Source organism: Camelus ferus, chromosome 8 (assembly GCF_009834535.1).
Source record: "Camelus ferus isolate YT-003-E chromosome 8, BCGSAC_Cfer_1.0, whole genome shotgun sequence".
NCBI classification, from domain to species: Eukaryota; Metazoa; Chordata; class Mammalia; order Artiodactyla; family Camelidae; genus Camelus; species Camelus ferus.
The window spans coordinates 15,654,214-15,677,849 of NC_045703.1; the positions used below are offsets into that span (position 1 = coordinate 15,654,214).

At 38.1% G+C, this 23,636-nt stretch overlaps 1 protein-coding gene and 1 long non-coding RNA gene across 2 annotated transcripts in view; one reads left to right on the plus strand and one right to left on the minus strand.

The window, feature by feature from the left end:
* The window catches only part of TMEM30A (transmembrane protein 30A), a 34,461-nt gene extending 11,413 nt beyond the window's left edge, over positions 1–23,048 (minus strand). Inside the window, exons 1-2 of the mRNA XM_032484488.1 lie at positions 22,643–23,048; positions 1,563–1,670 (exon numbers count right to left, since the gene is read on the minus strand). Coding sequence (XP_032340379.1) covers positions 1,563–1,670; positions 22,643–22,879 — 345 coding nt within the window. The 5' untranslated portion in view covers positions 22,880–23,048. The remainder of the gene's footprint in view (positions 1–1,562; positions 1,671–22,642) is intronic.
* LOC116665272 lies at positions 4,012–7,292 on the plus strand. Its single transcript, XR_004321807.1, has 4 exons — positions 4,012–4,241; positions 6,359–6,463; positions 6,627–6,691; positions 7,162–7,292. It is a non-coding gene; the product is annotated as an uncharacterized LOC116665272 (long non-coding RNA).
* Positions 23,049–23,636: the final 588 nt, after the last annotated feature.

A 23,636-nucleotide genomic window follows, 5' to 3' on the forward strand; every position in this document is an offset into this window, starting at 1 on the left:
TTTCTGGTTGCTACCTCTACCATCTATAATCTTACCCTCGATTAAAAGGAATTCAGGGAAAAAAAGGAATTAAATAACATCTTAAGAATGCTTTGATTTGTTATTTTCATATACACAAACATTTATTTAAAGCTTGATTTTTCAAATATCAAATTATGCACTTCCCCATTCTATGTAAAGAAACAAAGACACTTCATTAATTTATTTATTTGGTTGGGTTTTTTTGTTTATTTTTGGTTATCAAAATTATATCACAGAAACAAAGAATATGCTTAAAAAAAAAGAGTATCATCTCAACTGAGAAGCAGTACATTAAATTGAATTTATTAACTGAAAAAGAGATCCTTTCAATGAACACTGAGACACAATAACTAACCTAAAGTTCTCTGAAAAGGCTTTAGTCCAATTCAAAGTTTGGTCTTGTGAAGGTGCAAAGAGCTGACAAAAGAATGAATCTGAGGATGGTCACCTTTGCAGAAGAGTTCTGAAATACTAAGTGTTTTTGAACGGAAGAGGAAACTAACAGAGCTTCTAAATCACTACATGCCTCTTCCATGTCTTTAATCCTGCCTGTTCTGACAAAAGTAGAACTTAATGCATTTTTATAGTCTGTCCATCACATTAAAAAAAGAATAAAATTTTAATGATGTTTTAAATGTATATGTATTTTTGTTGAAACAAAAGAACTAAATTCGTCTCTCCTCCCAAATTTATTTTCATTTTTTTTTAAAGGCAGCCTTATTATCCTTCCTCTCAGTGCAAGAACATCTACAACCACTGGATGGCAACTATCTACCAGGGACTACAAAAGTCATCACTATCTTTAAGAAAATCTATTAAGTGTACAAAAATCTAAGAAGTTGGCATGTATCAAAGCAGTTTTGCTTCCTGAAGAATAAAACAATAATTTTTTAAAGCTCCACTTTCAGGTAAAGGAGAGCACAAGCTAGTCTTGCCATGCCTCTTCTGAATCTCAACGTCCTTTAGCCTCTCTGCTCAGTTTCCAAGAATGACAGATGTGAAAAGACACACAGACAGACAACACACACACACACACACACACAGATGATGTTGTAACTCTGCTTAAGGTTTTACTAAGCGTTTGCACTTACGGTAATGCACCATATCTGATGAAAAATAATACAATTAAATAAGGGTGAATTAATATTTATTTTACCTAAAGTAAAACTTGTTTAATAGGTAAGCAAAATAATTTGAGCAATAATTTTAAAAACAAGTAGATGTAGATATAAACTTCATACAAAATTAATTTTTACATTTATAAAATTTTCCAGCAAAAGTATAAAATAGGTTTAAAATTTAGTTTATAAAGTACTAACTACAATAAGCTATTTAAATACATGTAGTTAATTATCAAACAGTGCAATGCAATAGCCAAACAAAACAATCTTCCCCAAAATATATACAGTCCCAGTAAATTAAAGCAACATCTCAAAAAAAAAAAAAAAAAAAAAGAAAAGAATTAGTGAAAAAAAATTTGAATGTAAAATCAGTATGGTTAAAAGCATGGCTTTTATAATACATTACTTGGGAATACAGACCTCAAATGACTGTTCCAGTGTGAAGTTAATGGTACAAACACACGGTGTCTCATTCGGAGACAAACATTTATTGCAGGGACTGGAAGGGTCTGTTCCGGTATAATCAATCTGCAAGACAAAAATGTAACTAAGCACACTTCCTTGGAAAAGATACACCGCGAAATAATCTGCTATCAGAGGGAAAAATGAGCCGATGGAGCAACCACAGCCCAGAAAGAAAACTTTTTATAAGGTCGTCTGTGTATTTTGACAGTGTGAGGCAGAAAAAACTGGAAAGCGACCTGTTGTTCTACTGGCTCATCCTTCCAAGTAAGCTCCTCTATTTTTACCAAAAGAAGTACATTTATGCATAAAATCATAAATATAAAATTTAAACTGCATGATGTATAAAGATTTAAAGAGCTATCAAGTCTAAACAATTAAAATACCATAATAGCACAGAAATCAGTAAATCAGTGCTGCTCTTCAATCTTCCAATCATAGATACTTCTCGGTCACCTCGGTGGTAATTTTCGAATTAAAAAATAAACAAACAAACAAAAAAAACTATTAGGTTTCTCAAGGGCTACCAGTTTTTAAAACCTAGTGTTAAATAATAAAGAATCTCTCATCTTCATTTTAGGTCCCTGTCAGGGAGCATCTAAATGCCTTGACACTTCCCTGTTGATAGGACCATATGTGTTTTTGATAAGCCCTGTGATTCACACTAGAGTTTATGTTAAGGAGATGGCTCAGGGTAGCGGCTGGTCACCAGAAAGATGTGATTAGGGCCTTTGGCCCAACCTAACCTCTGGGAAGAGGAAGAAAGCTGGAAATTTAGTTCCATCTGTGGCCAATGTTTAATATGCAACATGAAATCGCCATAAAAACTGCAGCGCTTCCTGGCTGGTGAACCCCACAACACACTCTGATTCCACGGGGAGAGGGCACGAAGCTCTGCATTCAGGACCCTCCCAGACCTCGCCTTATGTGTCCCTTCGTTTAGCTGGTGCTAATTTCTATCATTTATAGTAGAACTACTATAATTTAAATCTAGCACATTACTGAGTTCTGGGAGTCATTCTAGCACATTATCAAACCTGAGAGAAGTTACAGGAACCTCCCAGATTTATAGACAGTTGGTCAGAAGTGCAGGTGGCCTGGCGACCTCTGAACTTGCAACTGGCATCTGAAGTAAGGGCAGTCTGGGGGAGTGGGGCTCGGGACCACCACCCCCCATCCCGGATTTGTAGCTAGTTGGCCAGAAGAACGGAGAGCCCAGGGATCTGGCTTGCAGTTGGTGTGTAAAGTGGTACTGAAGTATATTGTTGGGGACCATGCCCCTGTAACCTGGGGAGTCCGACACTAACCCAGGGTGGTGTCAGAAGGGAATTGCAGTACACCAGCTGATGTCAGAAGACCTGGCTTGACAGCTAAAATCAGAAATTTTTTCCATTGTAAGAATTTTTCAAATAGATTCTATTTTTTAGAGTAGTACGAGATTCACAGCACAGCTGAGTGGAAAGGTCAGACTTCCCATATACTCCCTACACCTGCACATACACCACCTCCCTTATTATCAGTATCCCCCACCAGAGTAACACACTTGTTACAGATGATGACCCTATAATGATACATCATTATCACCCAAAGGCCATAGGATATCTTAAGATTCATTCCTAGTGTTGCACACTCCATAGGTTTTGACAAATGTATAATGACATACATACACCATCACAGTATCATACAGAATAGTTTCACTGCCTAAAAAACCCTCTGTACTCCGCCAGAGCTCTCTTTCTCTGTCCGTCTCTGTCTCTGGCATTCAAGGACAAGTAATGGACCATAGAGCCATTCGGCTACAAAACACATTATTTATTCTTCAAGACAAGGGAAGAATAACCCCAAAGATGATTCAGAGACCAGCAGGACTACATCCTCAATTCATACTGGGGGAAAAGTCAACAGATCAGATAGCAGCAACCCAGAGCCTTGGGGCAGGACTTCTGCCCCAGTGGGCCCTGAAGGCTGAGCATTAAACCAGAGGATTATTCTCAAGCCTTAAAATGTGATGGTATTTGTCTTGCTAGGTTTTGGAGACTTGTTTGGAACTCACCACCCCTTTCTTCCTTTCCATTTTCTCCCCTTTCAAATTTGAATATGTATACTTATGTCTGTCTCTCCACTGTATTCTGGAAGCACATCTGGTTCCACTGGTTCACAGGTGGAAATTTTGCCTCAGGATTAATCATACCAATATCTGATTAAAATGATATTCAGAAGAGACTTTAGACTTTAGAGTTGATGCTGGAAGAAGTTGAGACTTTTGGGGCTGATGGGATGGAATGAAACTATTTTACAGCAAGAAGGACATGAATTTGAGGAGCATGGGGCAGAATGTATGAACCGAACGTTTGCGTCCCCAAAAAATTCGTATGTTGAAGCTCTAACTCCCAATGTCATGGCATTTGGAGGTGGGCCTTTGAAAGGTAATTAGATTTAGATGAGGTCATGAGGGTGGGGACTCCATGATGAGATCAGTGTCCCTAATAAAAAGAGGAAAAGAAATCAGAGCTCTTTCTCTTTCTGCCATGGTGAGGACACAGCAAGTAGGCAGCCATCTGGAAACCAGAAAGAGGGGCCTCAGCAGGAACTGAATCGATCAGCACCAGGACCTTGGACATCCCTGCCTCAAGAACGGTGAGAAATGAGTCATCTGTGGTTTAAGCCACCTAGTCCATGATATTTGAGATATGCTCTATCTCCTTTGGTAAGGTATCTTATTTTTTTAATAGGTTGTTCATTTTTTTTACTGCTGAGTTCCTTGTATTTTTTGGATAACAGTCCTTTACCAGATATATCTTTTTTAACAATATTTTCTCCCAGTCTATGGCTTGTCTTATCATTCTTTTGAAAAATTACAATTTAATGATGAGAAATCCTAATTATCTTTACCTTAATAAAGTAAAAAAAAAAAGCCATCTAGTTTTTATTTCTGAAACTGAACAGTTAAACTTTACATATAAATGTCCAATTTCTTTTTTATTATTATTATAAGGTTAAAATCTATATATAGAAAATAGAGCATCAAGTTACAACACCTAATTGCTTTTCAAAACCACAAAACTGTTTAATAAAGCTTGGTTTTGTCAAATTCTGATATAACCTATTGAAATGCTCTCCATCAAAAGCCTATTTACTCATGAAACTTTGTGTAGAGAAATATTTTTATTCACTGCAAATATCTAAGAGTAGCTAGGTATATAATTAAAACAAGTGGGAAAAAAAAAAAAAAAAAAACCAGATCTCCTAAATGAAGGCAAGGTACATGTAATTTTTCACTAAATCTGTTGGGCCACAGCTTTCTACCCCAGGACCTATCTATGCACAATATTTCACTTAAAAGCCAAATTTTATGATTTTGACAAAATGAAAGAAAAGAAAAAACCTAGAAAAGTGAACTATATTTAAAAATCAATATTAAAGTATATTAAAATTTTTAAATAAAATAATTGAAAAATATCTGCACATTTTCTTTCTCTTCTAAGATTAATTTAAGGATTAAAAAAAAAAAAAAACCTGCCAGGTGGGCATATTACTATATTGTTTGCCTTTGAACAGAAACCTCTTAAACCACTCTTTCAAATTAGTTTCCAGGGCAAAGGACGAAAGAAAGATCATCAGTTATTATTAAGCAAAGATATATATTCTTTATTTAATTGAACAAAAATAATTAATATGATGGAATATGAAATCCAATAAATTATACTACAGTATATTAAAACTGAACATTTTATTGGAACCAAGAATTATTGCTGAATATTAAATTATACTTTTACAAAAATCAAAGGGTAGCTATAATTTTTTCACCACAATCTTTTGATTACAATTTTTTAAATGTACAAAAAATTGTATGTTCTTGATTACAGGAAAATCTGAAAGTAATGTTAAATATATATATATATATATATCATGAACATATTAAGCCATACTATGTGCACAGCATAACAAGGTAGATACGAAAGTAATCCTATCTTATACTTAGCCAATACAGTTGACACAGTCCCTTCTATTATACACATATTTCATCTGATCCTCACCCAAATCCTGTAGTGTTATCCTCATTTTACATAAAGAGAACACATATACTTGCCCAAGGCAACATGAATAGCGATGCCAGAACCAAGGATTTTTGACTCCAAGCCCAATGTTTCTTCTATTAAATTGCTTCTTCGCAAGAAAGTCAGCTCCCTTGGCCCTGCAGACGACTACTTTGCCAAGGACAGCACAGAAACACAAAGAAAACTACTATAAATGCTAAGTGCTAAACAGACTAGTCAAGAAGACAGTAAGTAGTAGATGGACCAGTACTTTCGTACTGAAAAGAAAAGAGGATCTGAACTGAGCCATTAAAAGAAAAAGAAAAAAAAAAAAGAAGGATGGAAAATGGGGATGTATGGGAAAGCAAGCAGGTAGAGAGCACAGGTACATTTAAGGACAATGAGCATAAACACTTTGGACTTATGGAGAGTTTTCATGCTGGAAGGAATGAGACAACACTGAAAGGTAAACTGGAGCCGTAACCACATGCTGGAATTTTTGGCTGATGTGTATCGAACATATACTAAGTGCATTTAACATTTATAAGCACTAAATATATACCACCACATTAAAATGTACAATAGTGCTGCAAAGTTTATTCTTATTTTCCTTATTTTAACCAAGGAAACTGCCATTTATGAAGGTTTAGTAATTTTTCCCAAGATCACTCACTCAGCAAGAATTTGAACACAGCTCTGCCTTTCTCCAAAATCTAGGTTCTTTCCACCATACTATGCACCTTACACAATGAACACAGCATCCTTTATGGTATACAAACTCAAGACCTCCAGATTATGAGAGTGAAGAAAAACCTCTGGGAGGTAAGTGTGGTTTGTTTTTGCTGTTATTAGGCTGCCTGGCATCCAAACACACTTCCAAGTATTGTGGAATTTTCCTTGTTGAGACTTTCGGAGGGAGGCAGGACCCCATCTTCCACTTTAGAAGTCAAGGTACTAAATGACTCCTTCCTCTCCCTAACCCCAGGCAGCCAATACAAAAGCAGAAGACCTGGATCAATCTCGATTGAGACTAGAAGACTGAATCTCCATGTAAGTCACTTAATCCCCATGTAAATTAGAGACAAGAATGGGGTGCCGAGATTAGGGACACAGCAGTAGTCTAACAGACATCACGATGACAGCCTCTGTGGCATCTGAACCACTGTTTCTGCTTCCAAACTCCCCTCACTTCCCACCAGTCTCCAAACCTGATCCTTTAGACTTCCAATCCACGTTGTGTGGGAGCGACCCAATCTCCCTCTAATAAATTCCTTTCTCGAGGAAGGTACCCAGAGTTGGTTACTGCTGCTGACAACATAGCCTCTGAACTAAGTAACCCTGAGTGTTAAAAATGTCCTGCAGGAAATAAGGAAATGGAGACGGAGGAGGCGAATCAAATACTTGTATAACAACAGATTAAAAAGAGTCTAAGAAATGGGACTTTCATTTCTTCCCGAATCCCCCATCATGAAAGAATCATCTATTAACCTAATATTTACTTGAGTGCTTGTATGTTCCAGGCACAGGACTCGGCCCAATATTTAACCTCACGGAGCTCGCTGTCGAGTACAGAAGACAGTCACTGAAATGGAAGGCGTGTCTTGGTAAAAGCACAGGTACTATGGAAACACGTACCTAACCCAGTCGTCGGTTCATTTCTCCATGAGGGCTGACGAGTGGCTGTTATCTACAGGGAGATGACACCAAGAGGGACTATCTTTACCTAAAGGCTTAGCACATGGACAAACCCAAAAGACGTATGAATTTAGGGCTTAAAAAGTTGTGAGTTAGAAACAAAGATCTGAGAATCAGTCTGGGGTTCTTCTGTTAAGGTGTTAACTTTTCTACAATGTCCATTTGGCACTCGGTGAAAAGGAAAAGGTAGGCCTCAGAAAACAGAAAAGTGGAATTAGACTGCAGAGTTGAAGCTAAAGGGGTAGCTTTTGTGACCCTGAGCCACTATGAGGTGGCTTTGTAGCCCAGGTGACAGTATGTGGACACAGCTGTGCAGAAGGCCGTTTCAGCACTGTTCTAGAAGTCCTAGAAACAGTGGCACTGGTAGCTTCAGGAGGCAGCACCCTCGCCCCAACGGTGCTGCACAAAGCAGGTATGGCAATGCCAGCAGCCACGAGGAGGCCCGCTGAGTTACCTTCAGGCAGGGCAGACACCTGCGAGGGGAGGGGCAGGCCACGGCACTGACCTTGCTCTGGGTGCCCAGAGCAGATACTTGAGCTCTGTGAGTCACACTGGTGCCACTGGTGTGACACCACAGCAGCAGGCTTCTCTGCTCTGTTGGTGAGATCTTGTGCAAAAAGGAAAGGCTGTCAAGGCTGAGCAGTTGTCCACGTTCTTGCCTCAGAGGAAGTAACGCAAGTTACTTCTTACTCAAGGCTCAAAAATGAGAGACAGCACCGAGTTTTTCCACTGAGAGTCTAAGATGGTACATGAAGTAATCTGTATAAATAACCCAGGCCCTGGAAGGAAAGAAGGTGGGTATGGACGTGAGAGTAAGAGGAGAAGTAAAAGGAATACAACCCAGTAAGGCAGCAGGACATTCTGGAGTTCTGAACATTTCAACAGTATTTCAAATGCTTTTTCTTAAAGAGATAATACATAAATAAAGGAATAATTCCCCTCAAAAACACTCATCAGATAAAGGGGGTGGAGAAAAGAAATAAACAACCACATGTGGACAGGGAATGTCACCCACCATCCCAGCTCTACAAGGATTTTTCAAGCCATTAGGCACTGCAGCTGCCCACCAATGGTGCGCCCTAGGGAACACAGGACAGAGAAAAACAGGAAGCACCAAGTCCTTTAGATACTGGCCCTAGTTAGTTAAATGCACATCTAAGGGATAATTTCAATGAACCCAGACTTTTGCATCTTCCCATATCTAGAAAAGCACTAAAATCATTAACAACTTGAGATGTCTGTTCTTTGTGATTAGTCCGGCAAAAAATTATCTTGACTCCTCCCTTATCTCTTGGGAGCGGTTCCTCAAGCTATCTGAGAGGCTGCCTCCCAGGCCATAGTCCTCTGTAAAATCCCTGAATAAAACTTAACTCACAACTTTCAGGTTGTGTGTTTTTCTTCAGTTGACACGTATCGAATTTATTTAGAGCCTCTTAAAAGTTAGCAGTTGTTTTTTTTTTAAATCAGTCTGCTTTATTTTTGAATATTAGTTTTTTAAAAATCAAAAGCTTAGTTCTAAACTGATAGCTACAGAACAAGTTTAATCCTTTACATCCTAATAAAATTCTATGGGTCATATAAAATCTGTTATATTTTTCTGTAAGTTAAAGAATCTGATGGGACCAGGGCTAAAGAGGGTTGGGAAGGGATAAATTGGGAGTTCAGTATTTGCAGATACTAACTACTATATATAAAATAGATAAACAAGAAGTTCTTCTGTATAGAACATTCAATATCTTGTAGTAATTTATAATGAAAAAGAATATGAAAAGGAATATACATATGTATATGTATGACTGAAACATGCTGCATATCAAAAATTGACACGTTATAAACTGACTATACTTCAATTTAAAAATAAATAAATGAAATTTTTAAAGAGAATCTGAATGGGAACCACAGAAAAGATGTTTACTACTTATTCAATCAATAAGCCTCAATCTCACACTTGGAAATGATAAATGAATGAATTAGTTATGCAAACTATCTTTGAAGGAAGGACAGCAATGGAATAGCTGGGTATTATTTCCCAGATGTCTGCCCCATGCCAGAACAGTTCGTAATCTTTTACTTAGAGAAAATTGAGATTCAGAGGTTAAATGACTGTCCGAAACCGATCAGCTGGTATGTGACTGTGTTAGTTTCCTAGGACTACTGAAACAATTTACCAAGAACTGGGCATCTCAGAACAAGAAAACTTCCTTCTCTCACAGTTCTGGAGGCTAGAAGTCTGAATTCAAGGTGTCAGCAGGGCTATTCTCCCTCTGAGACTCAGGAGAATCTGTCCTTGCCTCCTGCCAGCTTCTACCAGTGGCCGGTATTCCTTGTTGTTCGTTGGTTTGCAGCTGCATCACACCACCTCTGCTGTTACACAATTCTGCCTCTGTCTCTGTCTTCTCATCACCTTCCCTCTGTGCCTGTCTCTTTTTATACGGACACCAGTCATACTGGGTAGGAGCCCATCTGAATACCCTCATCTTGATTACACCTGCAATGACTCTATTTCCAAATAAAGTTACATTCACAAGTACTAAGAGTAAGGATTTCAATGTATCTTTTGTGAGGACACAATTCAATACATGACAGTGATAGAACTGTATCTGTCCAGCTTCACAGTTACTGTTCTTTCCATTAGACTGCACTGCTGCTTCCTATTATCTTGGATAACATGCACCACACAATAATTTAGAAATATGGAAGTCAATCTAAAAGATGTACTTTAAAAATAAAATTGGCACAATTTGTGAATATGCTGATGTTTTAAACAGTACTACCAAATCGTCAGCGTTTCCATCTAAAATACAGATTAAAAACAACAACTTTGTTATGAGAGGTAGATGCCATCCCAGGACCATCTTAACTTTTAGAGTCTGAAACAGAATTTTATAATACAAATTTTCATACACAGAGTTTTTATATCTGGCATTTAACTCATTTCTACAAATAAAAAAAAAATTCCTACATGAAGTTTGAGTTTACCCCTTAAAAGTCTTATTAAAGTATCAAGTTATAAAAACTGCCTAGGACAGAACTGATGAAAAGGGCTTTGCTAATTACGCTCCACTCTATGTAAGGGTAGATCAAAGGAACAAATAAGCAACTAATATGAGTAAACAGGACTTTTACTTTGAAGAAATACATGGTCTTTTCCATATAAAATATTGTTTTTGTATAGTCATATAACTGATCTTCAAATATTAGTGGCTTTTACCTTTGTCTCCAGTGCTACTTTCTGGGAATAACCTTGCTGCCTCAGATCATGTGTCATGCATTACACTACGCTCTCAAAATGCTCACTGGCCTTATTTCTAACCTCAGTTCCATTTTTATATTCCTCGATGTATTCACTTGGCTGAGTTTCTTTCTTCCCACTTGAAACTCTCACCACTTCTATCTATTTCAAATCCATGGTGATCTTTTTGAAAACTAAGCCAGACATACGTGATTTGTTAATCTTGGGGGGCAATGCTTCACTAAAAACTTTACTTCAAAAAAAAAAAAAAATCAATGGTGGTGGTTCACTGAATCCCATAATCTCACACTCAAATTTGGTCTTTTGATACCTGTAAGTGGTACCACCATGGTCCCAAGCATCCAAGCTCAAAGTCTTGGCATGAGTCCCCAAGTTGTGTCAATTCTTCTTTAGTAAAATACTAGGAATCCTTGAATTTGATTCTCATTGCTTTCACTCCAGATTAAGCTCTGAGATTTTATGCCAGTTTTTCAAAAGAAAGAAGCAAAAGTACATTCTACCTTTTTAAAAATCAAGTAAAAATAATTTCTAAAAACTTTCTGAAAACTAAATTTAACCATATATACTGAGACCTGAGAACTTAGAATAGCAATTTACTCAGTATATTGATAAATAATGTTATTAAATGTTATAATGTCATATAATCAATCTTATATTTTAATTAATTTTACAAATTAAACTACAAATTCATGTAACTGGAGGTTGGTCTATGGTTTCCAATTTTTCATAGTAAGTATACAACAGTACTTTCTTCTAAAATAAACATCAAAAAAATCTGGGTGGGGGTATTTCATGCCATTTTTTAAATCATGCACTCCCTCTTTTGCTTAAACATTTGCCAGTCAATCTGTTTGCTAAATGTTTACTGTTCTGAATTACTGTTCAATGAGCAAATCTGTTTTACCTTTAGATATGGGTGGATATCATAGCTATACACATCTCATCTTAACAGTATATGGCATCTTCCTTGGCTAATTTTAGTAACTCCTTCAGACCCACAATACTATTCAGATCATCAATAAACTGTTGTAAAATTCCTTGAATATACCCACTGAGTTTCATTCATTCATTCAAATATTTCAGATCTCTATTAGATGCTAAGCCCTGTTACAGGATGGGAATACATAAAGGAAAAATACATTATTCATGTCACAAAAGAATTTACATACTAGTGGGACACAAAATCAAGTCAATCAATAATTTAAAAATATAATTTGATGATGTTATGACAGGCCATAAGCTAGTACTTATGGAACCTGAGAGAAGCATCCACATATACCAGGTGGGAAAGGGGAGAAATCAGGGAAGACTTTCCGTAGTGTTGACAGGAATAAAATTTGACAACCATGTTAGAACCAAGAAAAGGAAGGACATTTCAGGTTGATCTAGCAGCATGCCACATTCTGTAAACTACATTAGTTTCCTGTGGCTAGAGCAAAGGGCAGGGGAGTGCTAGGGGATGAGGCCAGAGGAACAGAAAGCAGCCTGTCATGAAGAAAACTACATTCCACGTTAAGGGTAAGGGGTCTGAACATCATCCTGAATGCCAGAGGGAGCCATAGGAGAAATGTTACGCAAGGGAATGAAATACTCAGATTAGCTTTTTAAAAAGATCACTCTGGCAGTAACGTGCAGAAAGACTGAAGAAAAACAGAATGTTACTGCATAATCCAGGTCAGAAATGTTAAGATAAACTAAGAAAAAGGCAGTGGAAATGGGAAAAAAAGATTCAAAGAATATAGAGAAAGTAAAATCTACAGAACTCAGTGCCTAGCGATGGAGTGATAGGGTGATAACAAGTAAGTTTAGCTTGACTTCCAGGGTTTCTGGCTTGAAAACCCACGTGGATGGTGATGTCATTCACCGTAAGACAAGTTCACGGAGACTGTTCAGGCTGTGAACTCGAAGGTCAGCTCAGTCCTCCATTTATGTGAACTATCAGCAGCAACACTGGGCATGGTTGTTCACATGCTCTTCCTTAAAACTAGCTTCCAGGACACCAGGCTCCTCTGATTTTTCTCCTACCTCACTGGCTGCTCCTTTTCAGTCCCCTTTGCTAGTTCCTCCTGTCTCCCCACCTCTATAAACACTGGAGTGACTCAAGGCTGTCTTTAGAAATTCCCACTTTTCTTTTGACCTATAATCATTCCATCTTATGCCTTTATGTATCATCTATGCTGATTAATCCTCAAAATGTTTAACCCCATACTCAACCTTCCCTCTAAACTCTAGGCTCACATATTCAACTATCTACTTATTATTTCCAGCTTGGAGGTTTAAAAGGCATTTCATGGTAAAAAGTCAAAAACATAACTCCTTATTCAGCTTCTCACCCTGCCAGCCTCCTACCATCAGGCCAAAACTTTCTCTCCAGTCTTGCCCATCTTGATAAACACGTTCTCTTACTGAGTTAATGATTAATCTCTCTATCCAAAACTTTATTCCCTTTCTTGTTCCCCCTGACCTCAATCCTGTGCTAACTGAAAACTAATTAACAGAGTCAGATGGCTAAGACTGCTGCTGTGGATAACATCCTTAACATCCAAAAACTGCTGTTGTAGATTTCATTAACATACTAACTTGAGCTGTTTCTCCAGGGTAAGATGAGCCTACAGACCCCCAAGCCATAGACCACCTGGCCAGAGAACTGTAAACCAAAGATATCCTGATTCCTGAAACCATGATTAAGAAATGTCACAAGACAATGATTAATCCCAGTTTCTTCGTTCTTCCCCTTTAAAACATCCCTAACTCAAAGACCAAGTCGGAGTGGATCTGTGACTTGTCACCCACTCCTTTGTTTGGTGCCCTGCAAATAAACCCCTACTTGCTGCAAACACTTGCTGTCATGAGTTTGGCTTTCTGCAACCTGGGCACACAAGCCCTTGCTTGGTTACAAAATTACAACTCTATCCTTCCAATGCAGGCCAAAATATCTTAAAGTTATCTCTGATTCTACAATTTCCCTCACACCCCACACATCCACTACAATGAGAAAATTCTATTACCTCTACTTTTGTAATATATCCTAAATCTAACTGCTTTTCACTGCAACCGTTATACTGTGGACACCATCATCTCTTGCTTGAATTAACTGCTACTACTCTTATTCCGCAGGTAATATTCTCCACAGCATCGCCAGCGTGACTGTCCTAAGATCATGTCACCTATCTGAGTAAAACTTTTCAGTGGCTTCGCATTACACTGAATGTATAAGCCAAAATCCTGATACAGCTGGCCCTACACGTCTGCTCATTCCGCATCCACGAAGTCAACCAGCCACAGATAAAAAATATGGTTGATCCTTGAACAAAACAGTTTGGAATTTCATGGGTCCACTTACATGGATTTTTTCCAGTAAGCATGTACTGCAGTGCTACAAGATGGGAGGTTGGCTGAATCTGTGAATGCAGAACCAGGGATGTGGAGGGCCAACTATAAAATTATTATAAACAGATCTGGATGGGAGCAGGCTAACTCTTGAGTTTTTCAAGGGTCTACTGTATTCAATTTAAAAAATTCCGCTAATGAGGACAAGAGGGAACCAAAGCTTGAATTTGCTGCACAGCCAGCAACTACTTACATAACATTTACATTGTATTGGCTATTATACATAATCTAGAGATGATTTAAAATATACAGGAGGATGTGCATAGATTGTATGTGAAATACTACATCATTTTATATATGGCACTTGACCATCCTCAGATTTTGGTATCCACCAGGGTCCTGGAACTAACCCTCCAGATACAGAGGGACAACTGTAGTGGCCCATGTGATGTGCACCCCGCTACTTGACCTCTCTAACATCATCTTCTAGTATCACCTCGACTTCTCAGTCTGCTCCAGCCACACTGGCCTCTTTGCCTTCCTCAAACATCCTACTAAGCACACTCATCACATTTATTCTTATTATTCCTTTTGCCTGGAACAGTCCTCCTTCAGATATCAACATGGTTCACTCCTTCACCTCTTTTAAACCTTTACTCAAATACCACTATACTGAAGGTTTCCCTGACTACTCTATTAAAACTGGAAACCATCCTTACTTAGACCCTTCCTATTCCCCTTCCTGAATGTGAATATTCATCTTCATAGCACCTCCCACCGTCTAACATACTTCAGATACAGACTGAGTTCATGGGAGACGGAATGAACATCATCAATGAGTGTGGACCCTTCCTTCCAAACAGGCTGTGTGGAAAAAGAAAAAATAGAGGAAACAAAACAAGAGGTCAGAGGCCTAGGAGTTGAACTCCAGTTATATGACTAAATAAATGACTTCATCTCAGATTCAGTGTCTCCCTTTAAAAAAAAACAACACAGAATAACAGCATTATCTTTAGAAGTCTCATTATATCAAATGACATGTGAATGTAAAATTCTTAGTAAACACTCAAATGTTAGCCATTATTAATATTTTTATTATTAAATAGAACCAACATAGGATGTTTTCATTTTTTAAGAGAAATGGAAATATATTTATATACTGAACAGAGAAGGAAAAAGGAAAGGCTGAAGAAAATAAGAGAAAGGTCATCATATTCAATATTCCATCTATAACTTGTTTTTAAAAAGTTAGCAAAGCCATACAACGGATTTGCTTTTCATGTGCAAAACAACACATGCCTTTCACTATGAAATCAAGTTCAAGTCAATAGTAAACTTGAAACCACTATAAAGCTGCAATCATTATTTAATGTCTAAACTACTTAACGCTCACACACAGATGCTTTAGCTCCCATCCAGCCAACATAACAGACTTCCACCAGATAAATCTTCCTATATACAGCCCGTGTTTCCAGAGGCTATTCACGACCAACCCCTCCACTCCAATTGCCCGCTACCTTTCTTCCACAGTATGACACTCTCAATTACTAGCCAAGACCCTGTTACCAGAATAAAGACCACATTTCCCAGCCTCCCTTACAGCTCGTGTGGACTTGTCACTATGTGGAGGTGGTATGGTGCACTTCCAAGAACCTTCCTTTAAAGGCCTGATTCTTCATCCCTTCTTCCACACTGCTGCCTGGAAAAGGATGTGACAACAGAACTCTAGCCTCCTTTCTGGACTGTGAGCATGGGAGTCAATCCCTAAGAACGGCACAGCAGTAGACAGAGGGAGGACTCAGTACAACAGAGCCTCCATACTAGCCAGGAACTATGTTTTCTAAGGGATTTTACACCAGAATGAAAATCTTGTGTAAAATCCCTTAGAAAACATAGCAAACCCAAACCTAACTGATACATACTGTGCTCATCATTTCACTGCCCCAGTTTCACACACTCATTATCAAATACCCAGTCTATCCACAACCTGGCACCAGCTTATTTGCCATTACTCCTATTTTCTCTATACACCTTTTGATTTCCTGTCACTACAACTTTGCTCATATTAATCTTCTTTCTTGGAATACATTCAAGCTCCTCTTTAGAAGTGTTATTTATCGTTCAAGTTCCAGCTCAAAGCCCACCTCCACCAGTTTTCCATGGTTATTAGAGACAGGTGTGATCCTGTCTTCTCTGAACTAAGGCGTACTCTGTCTGTGCCACTCATCTAGCAACGCTTAGCTTTCCTTTTATGTGTATGTTTCATCTCCCCCAAGATTCCAGGTTCAAGCTCCTTAAGAGGGCTCTCTGCTTGAGCATTTAAAAAAAAAAAGATCCTGTGTGCAGGCTCTTCTCTGTCACCCACTATGCCCACAGGACTTTGCATACAGAAAATGCTCAATATTGATTAAAATTCTTGATCAATTTAACTCAGTCTATGAATTTTTACCATTGAAAAACCACTGTATCCTTTATCAGCTAAAATTCAAGGGTAGCCTGAACTAAAGTCCAGGTTGTAATAAAATCTGTTGAGTAAAAGAGTAAAGTTAATTAACATGGGAGTGCAGATATCTCTCTTCAAGATACTGATTTCATTTCCTTTAAATATATACCTACTGGGATTGCTACATCTTACGGCTGTTCTGTACTTTAACTTTTTGAGGAATCTCCACACGGTTTTCCATAATGGCTGTACTAATTTACATTCCACTAAAGTTCCCTTTTCTCTACACCCTCACCAACACTTGTTATCACTTGTCTTTTTAATAAGAAAGTAGATCTTTAGTGTTCTCACCACACCACGAAAAAAAAAAAGGGTAACTATGGGAGGTGATGGACATTTTAATCAGCTTTATTATGCTGATCATTTCACAACATATATATCAAGTCATCATAATAAACACTGTAAATATATACAGTTTTTGTCAATTATAACTTCAATAAAAGCAGGAAAATAAAGCTTATACTAAAATAATAGTTCACAACTTATCCTAGAAAGAAAGAGGCTACCAGGTGGGAAAGGAACTACAGTTCCCTTCTTTTTAAAAATTAATACTTATTAAATGTCAAAAGCATACAAGACACAGTGCAGAACACAATGATAAGCTGGAGACCTTCCCGAAAGCTTAACCTCAAAACAAAGAACCAGGGGCAAAACAGAACGACAGATGGAGATGACTAGATTCGTTTTAAGAGTTATCATGTTTCTCAGCTTTGTTTTGCTACTACTGTCATTGTTCTCCTAAAACAAATTGGCAAATTGGCAATTCTTCTTAGTAATTCTAAAAATGCATCCCATTTCTAAGAACCTGACTGAATTTAACGCGGTGGGGAAGGAGGAATCTGAAGGACATGCAATTTTTTACCCTGTATAAGAACCGGAACACTTCCATTTTTGAATGTAAATCTGTCTTAAAGGAAATCAATGTAAGATCTAAACAGGTCACTCAACAAAATGCTGAGTAATAAGGTAAATCATTTTAAGTATTAATTAGATTAAATTAAAAACAGCATTTTTAAGCACTCCTTTGAACTAATGATTCCACACTAAAGAATTTATCTTTAAAAGATAAAAATTTTTTTAAAAAGATAAAAATAAAAAAGGATTATTTGAGATTTCTCCAGGCGCTAATGAGGACAAGAGGGAACCAAAGTAAAAATTTCTTTAGTTGCTTGCACTTTATATGACTGTGACAAAGAAATGAATAATAATACCTGAGCCAAGATTAATGGTAAATTTAGCTAAAGTATTCTCAAGGTAGGACACAAGCAATTATTAGTCATCACTATACCTACCTTGAAAAGATTATTGAGGATTAGAGTGTATAAATTAAACACTGCTATTTTTGTAACAAATGCTCAATGTGCCAGTATGTTTCTTTAAAACTCTTAAGTCAAGGGCAGGAAATTCTTTTCTGTAAAGGGCCAGAAAGCAAATAGTTTACAGGCTTTGCAAACCAAGAGGCAAGATCAAAATTAGTATTTTGTAGGTTCTTATATAACAGAAAACAAATTTGCACGAACTTTTATTGATGAAATTCAAAATATAATAATTGTGAACAATTTTCTGGTAACACAGATATACTAATAAGAATAAAATTGCTTTGGGGGGGCAGCATTTCACATAATTAGGGCTGAAAGTTAGTGTTCCCTATCATCAATTTCAATTGCAAATGTTTATCTGTAAAACCATTCTCAGTTCCTGGGACTTAGAAAAATGGTCTGGCTAGCCATATTCACTTTGTCATGCCCTAAGTACTGAAGTTAGGTGAGAAACAAATAAAAACACTAATCAAACCTCTTAATTTCCAAGGGTCAGCTTCTAAGCAACTGCAATTCATTTGAATATTAAAATCTTTACACTTCTTAACATACACTGCCTTATTTTTAGCAATCATTTCTACAAAGCAACTTATTCTTCCTTGACTCTTAACTATAGGCTAAGTATAAACAAGAATACTAAATACAGAAGATCCTCCTTAAATCTTAGACTCTAAGAATCCAAGTTACACAGGAGTAAAAACAAAAGATAAAAATTTATTTTTATCAGAAACTAGGGAAACAGAAAATAACCAGGATTAAATAATTGAGGGCAATAAATCAAACAATAATAAGGTGAAGAAGAGAGCTGGGGTTTCTCAATCAAACATGTGTGCATGGGGGTGGCGGTGCTAATCCACTAAAATTTAATAAAAATGTGTCTTGAACATTTTTGGCAATATTAATTTGAAGTAAATGTTTGGCTTTTAAATTTATGCTGTATATCACATTGAATAATGTCCTCATCTGATTCTAAACATTAATTTACAACTACGCAACTTCACATTGATAAATGTGTGAAATTACACACCTAGTCTCTGTCAAGTTAGCCCTATTCAATTATTACCTCAGCCTCACCAACAAGGGCTTTAGACTAAGTAAACATTACCTTTGTGTGGAAAGATATGCCTGACTCCTACAATTACCAAATTAAAGAAAATATTCATTCCTCGCTAATAAAAAGTGAAGATATTAAATCTTAGTGTTAAATATTAAATATTTAAAATATTTTCTTATGAATGATAAAATTAACAACTTTAATTTTCTCACAACTTCATTTTATTATCTCATGGAAAATCTTAAAAACCAAATAAACAAGATATATAAACCTAATGATGGGGAGGAGATATACTGCTAAATAGAAGCATTAACATTTTGAAATACCTTTCTACACCCTTTTTGGGAGAGCCCAATGTGATTTACAAGAAAAGTAAATTTTTTGTAAAAAAATCTCTGGGAAAAGGGTGAAGATCCACTGATTTTTATACCTAAAAAGTTTGGATTTCTGATCTTAGCACTTTAAGCAATATTACAAAAGCATCCTGATTTGACGAGTTCTCCTTTGGCTTAGGAATCTGATGTATTACAGCAATGAAAGTTCTTGAAATGTTCAGAAATGAAGAAATAAGCTAAAGAGGTGTGAGCAACTTACAGCATAGAAGTGAATGTTGGTAAGAACTTCTCATTACACATTTACTTTTAATAACCCTTAACATAAACTAAACCAGTGGCTGAGAAAGGGTGGAGAGCAGTCAGAAACAAATGTGTGTTTCGGGAAAGCTCCCTAGGTTTTTCTTATAACTCCAGACCCTATTCAGAATCAGTTCTCTACGTATTCAACAATTTTTTTTTTAATTATTCTATCTGCACAACTGTATGTCAGCATTGGTACAAAATTCCTAATCATTCCTGATTTTCATTTCCGCTGGTTCCAAAGGTGATAAAATTTGAATATGCAGCATTTTTCTTTAAATCACATTAAAGTTGGAAGTCATAGAATGTTAAGAGTGTACAGCCTCTTACAGACCACCGAGTCTGGATCTTTTGGCTCTTCCAGTAACATTAAAATCAAGACTCAGAAATATGCCTAAGATCACCTCCAGCCTTGTGCCCTTTTAACTAGATCAAGCTGCAGCAGACTCTTTGGGCAACCTGAAATCAGAATTACACAGATCAGAACTGTTTAAGAAATTCCCATTTCACCAACTACTTAGTGTGAAGAACCTTATTTTATTTCAGAATCCCAAAGTTTTAAAGAAAGTAAACATTTATATTCATAGTATAGTAAATATTGACAGTTGTGTCCCAATAATTTAGTAAATGCTCCTTATATAAAATTCCAAACTATTGCTACTTTAATTCTTAGTATCCTAAGAAGTTTAAATAAGATGATGAAACTTCTAATGTTAAATTATTTTCTTCTACTTAAACACTAACACTGCAGTAAGGATCCTAGTATAGTGTAAAAGCTTAAGACTGGAAATCAAGACATCTGGGTTGGTTTCTGTCTCAATTTTACAATACTCTTCTAGTTTACTAGCAAATATCCACCTGTCTGACTGCATTTCTCATCTCCTGACCAGGGATCATAACAATAACTATTGTACAAACTTAGTGCCAGGAATATTATCTCTATTGTTTCTAATTCTCACATTTCACAAAGTAAGCATTATTATTTACCTATTTTACAGGTGAGGAACTGAGGCTCAGAGAGATTGTTTTCCAAGAAACTGAGCTAGTTAGTGGCTGAGTTGGAACCCAGCCTAGAGCCTAAGGTCCTTGCATTACACCACTTTGCTCATATCCTGATATGTGTGGTCCTGGTGTGGTTGGGGAACAAGAAGTACTACATCTGAAGGACTACTAGGGAGATAAAAATCATAAAACAAAAATATTTGCTGAAAAGACATATTGTGATACTTTCTCTAGCTATTAAACTGAAAATAAATTTTTAGTAAATTTTAGTAAATAGATTTTTAGAGTTTTAAAAACTCTGCTGTAGATACTATTCTTATTATTAACACAGAAATGAGCACTGTACAATTAAAAAAAGATTTTGCTTTTACAGGTAACACTGTAAATTAAACTAGAAAGTAGGTACTTTTACGCCTATTCCTGTAGTTGAAATAAGATTTCTCTAAAAGTTCTATTAAATCACATGCATAAATTTAAAGGTATTTAATAAAATTAGAGGGGGAAAAAGTGACATAATCTGATAGAACAAAAGAAAGCAAGAGAACCTGGTACCAGTACCTGTCCTTTCAAACAGATACAAATACTCTCAGATATTCAAGAAAAGAGAACACACAGATGTTTAACACTGGACATCTACACAAAGTATTTACATCATGTATCAACCTATGGTTCACCACTGCAGACAGGTGAAGATATTATGATTGCTTCTCTGACAGAAGTCAAGGTGCTTCCCCACTGGTGCAACCACTTTGGAAACCAGTATGGAGATTCCTTAAGAAACTGAAAAAAAAAAAACCTTCCCCTACGATCCAGCAATCCCACTCCTGGGCATATAGCTGGAGGAAATTCTAATGCGAAAAGATACATGCACCCCAATATTCATAGCAGCACTATTTACGATAGCCAAGACGTGGAAACAACCTAAATGTCCATCAACAGATAACTGGATAAAGTTATCCAGTGAATACATACACAATGGAATAGTACTCAGCCATAAACAAGAATAATGTCATTTGCAGTAACATGGATAGACCTGGAGACTTTCATACTAAGTGAAGTAAGCCAGAAAAATACCATGATATCACTTATATGTGGAATCTAGAAAAATGAGACAAGTGAACTTATTTACAAAACAGAAACAGACTCACAGACATAGAAAACAAATGTATGGTTACTAGTGGGGAATGGGGAGTGGGGGGGTTGGAGGGATTTCAAAATTTTCAGATACTAACTACTATAAATAAAACATATAAACAACAACGGTCTACTATATAGCATAGGGAACTATATTCAATACCTTGTAATAGCCTATAATAAAAAATATGAAAAGAATTATGTATATATGTATAGCTGAATCACTATGCTGTATACCAGAAATTAACACATTGTAAACCGACTATACTTCAATTTTAAAAAAATGCTCCCCCAAGTTATATATCCTGTCTTATATCAGTAAAATGTTCAGTAAGCGATCCACAAATATTTCTCTGTGTGTGGTCATTGATTTTTTTAAAAAGTTTAAACTCGGGGGGGGGGGGGGGCAACTAGCGCGAATGTAGGGCATGGTTATTAATCAATGTAGCCTAAAAGCAAAACCGGAATTGAAGTTTCAGGTAACCTTTTACCGGTATCATGTCCTACAACTAAAAGCATCTAACAGCTCAAAATGAAAGGTACTGTTCACACTTCGGTCATAGGTCGCAATGTGTGATCTGCTAACATGACAGCTTCACATAAAAATCATCAGTGCCTCTATGACTCTGGATCCTTTCCCCAACAATGGCTAAAGTGTTAATTTCCGTGTCCTGGGATAATCCCCACACAGGTAATAACACTCTGACCGTGCCAATTCTCCTGGAGTTTCATCTCCACGAAACTTCTTTCCACTTTTCTTTTTCTTTTTTTTTCTCTTTGAACCTCCGCTGGAGGTTCATACCACACAAACCGCCCACCAAAGGGGTGTTCTTCCCCTCACCCACACTCTCCATACATTTCACTCCCTCTGTAACGTGTAAATAGCGAGAGGAAGCGCGGGCAAAACTGCAAATTCCGAAAACTCGCAGAAAGTGAAAGAAGAACCCGAGGGAGAGAGGTGGGGGAGGGCGGGGCCCGCCGGTCCCGGCAGCCCAGGAAGGAGTGGGGCAGACGGGAGGACCCCTCACCCCCGCAACGCCGCCAAGTCCCACCGCCGCTGCCTCCCCTCCGCTCACCTCGATCTCGCGGATGTTGTTGGAGGTGACGAAGATGCCGATGCCAATGGGGATGAAGATGAGGCCGATGATGAAGAAGGTAGGTAGCACCGTGCCAGCCGTAAGGATGGGCTGCCAAGCCGGGAGCCGTTGCTGTTTGAAGGCCGTGTTATCCGGTCTCCGGTTCTTAGTGGTGCCCCCAGGAGCACCTGGGGGCCCACCATCCACTTCATCCTTCGCGTTATAGTTCATCGCCATCGACCCCCAGGGCGCGGCTCCGCGACGCGCAGGTGGACCGCCCAGGGAACCCGCCTGCTGGCCCTGACAGAAGCGCAGGCGCCGCCGCCGCCGCCGCCGCCGCCACCTCCGCTGTGAAGGCGGAAGAGGCGGGACACCCTTCCGCAGACGGCCGCCGACCGGAAGCGGGAGTCGACAGGGGACGCCAGAGGGAGGGAGAGAGGAAGGAGGGAGAAGACTGAGGGACAAGGGGAGGGGGAAAGGGAGGAGGATGGAAGAGGGAGGGAAAAGGCGCACGCAGCCTGATCATCTGCCCTGTGACGACAAAGTGAGGGCCTCTAACCATAGAGCGTGAAGCTACGTTTGCGCATGCGCGGCCCTGGGGGAGGGGCGCAGAGGCCTTGCGCTTGCGCCATAGGCGCATCTTGTCTCCACAGTGGGAGGTTCTGTTCGCCCACGCCTCCTGGCAGCTTCGGTGTCATGGCGACGGCGGTTCCGGGTCTCAGGTCCCACCGCCGTCGGCCCAGGAGCGGGTGGCGTCCGCGCCAGACAGGTTTTGTTTTACCTCGAAGGTAATCGGAGCATTGAAAAGACCAAACCGAAGGACCCTGAGCCTTGTGTGATTGACAGTGTTTGCTTGAGTTATAAAAACCGCGACTTTCTGTAATTGAAAAAAAAAAAAACAAACTTCACTCAGGGCGCAAATATAAATATTAAGTGGGATGCGTGATCGGTGACCCTTTTGTCCTCATTAAATCATGTCACTTGGTTAACCCTA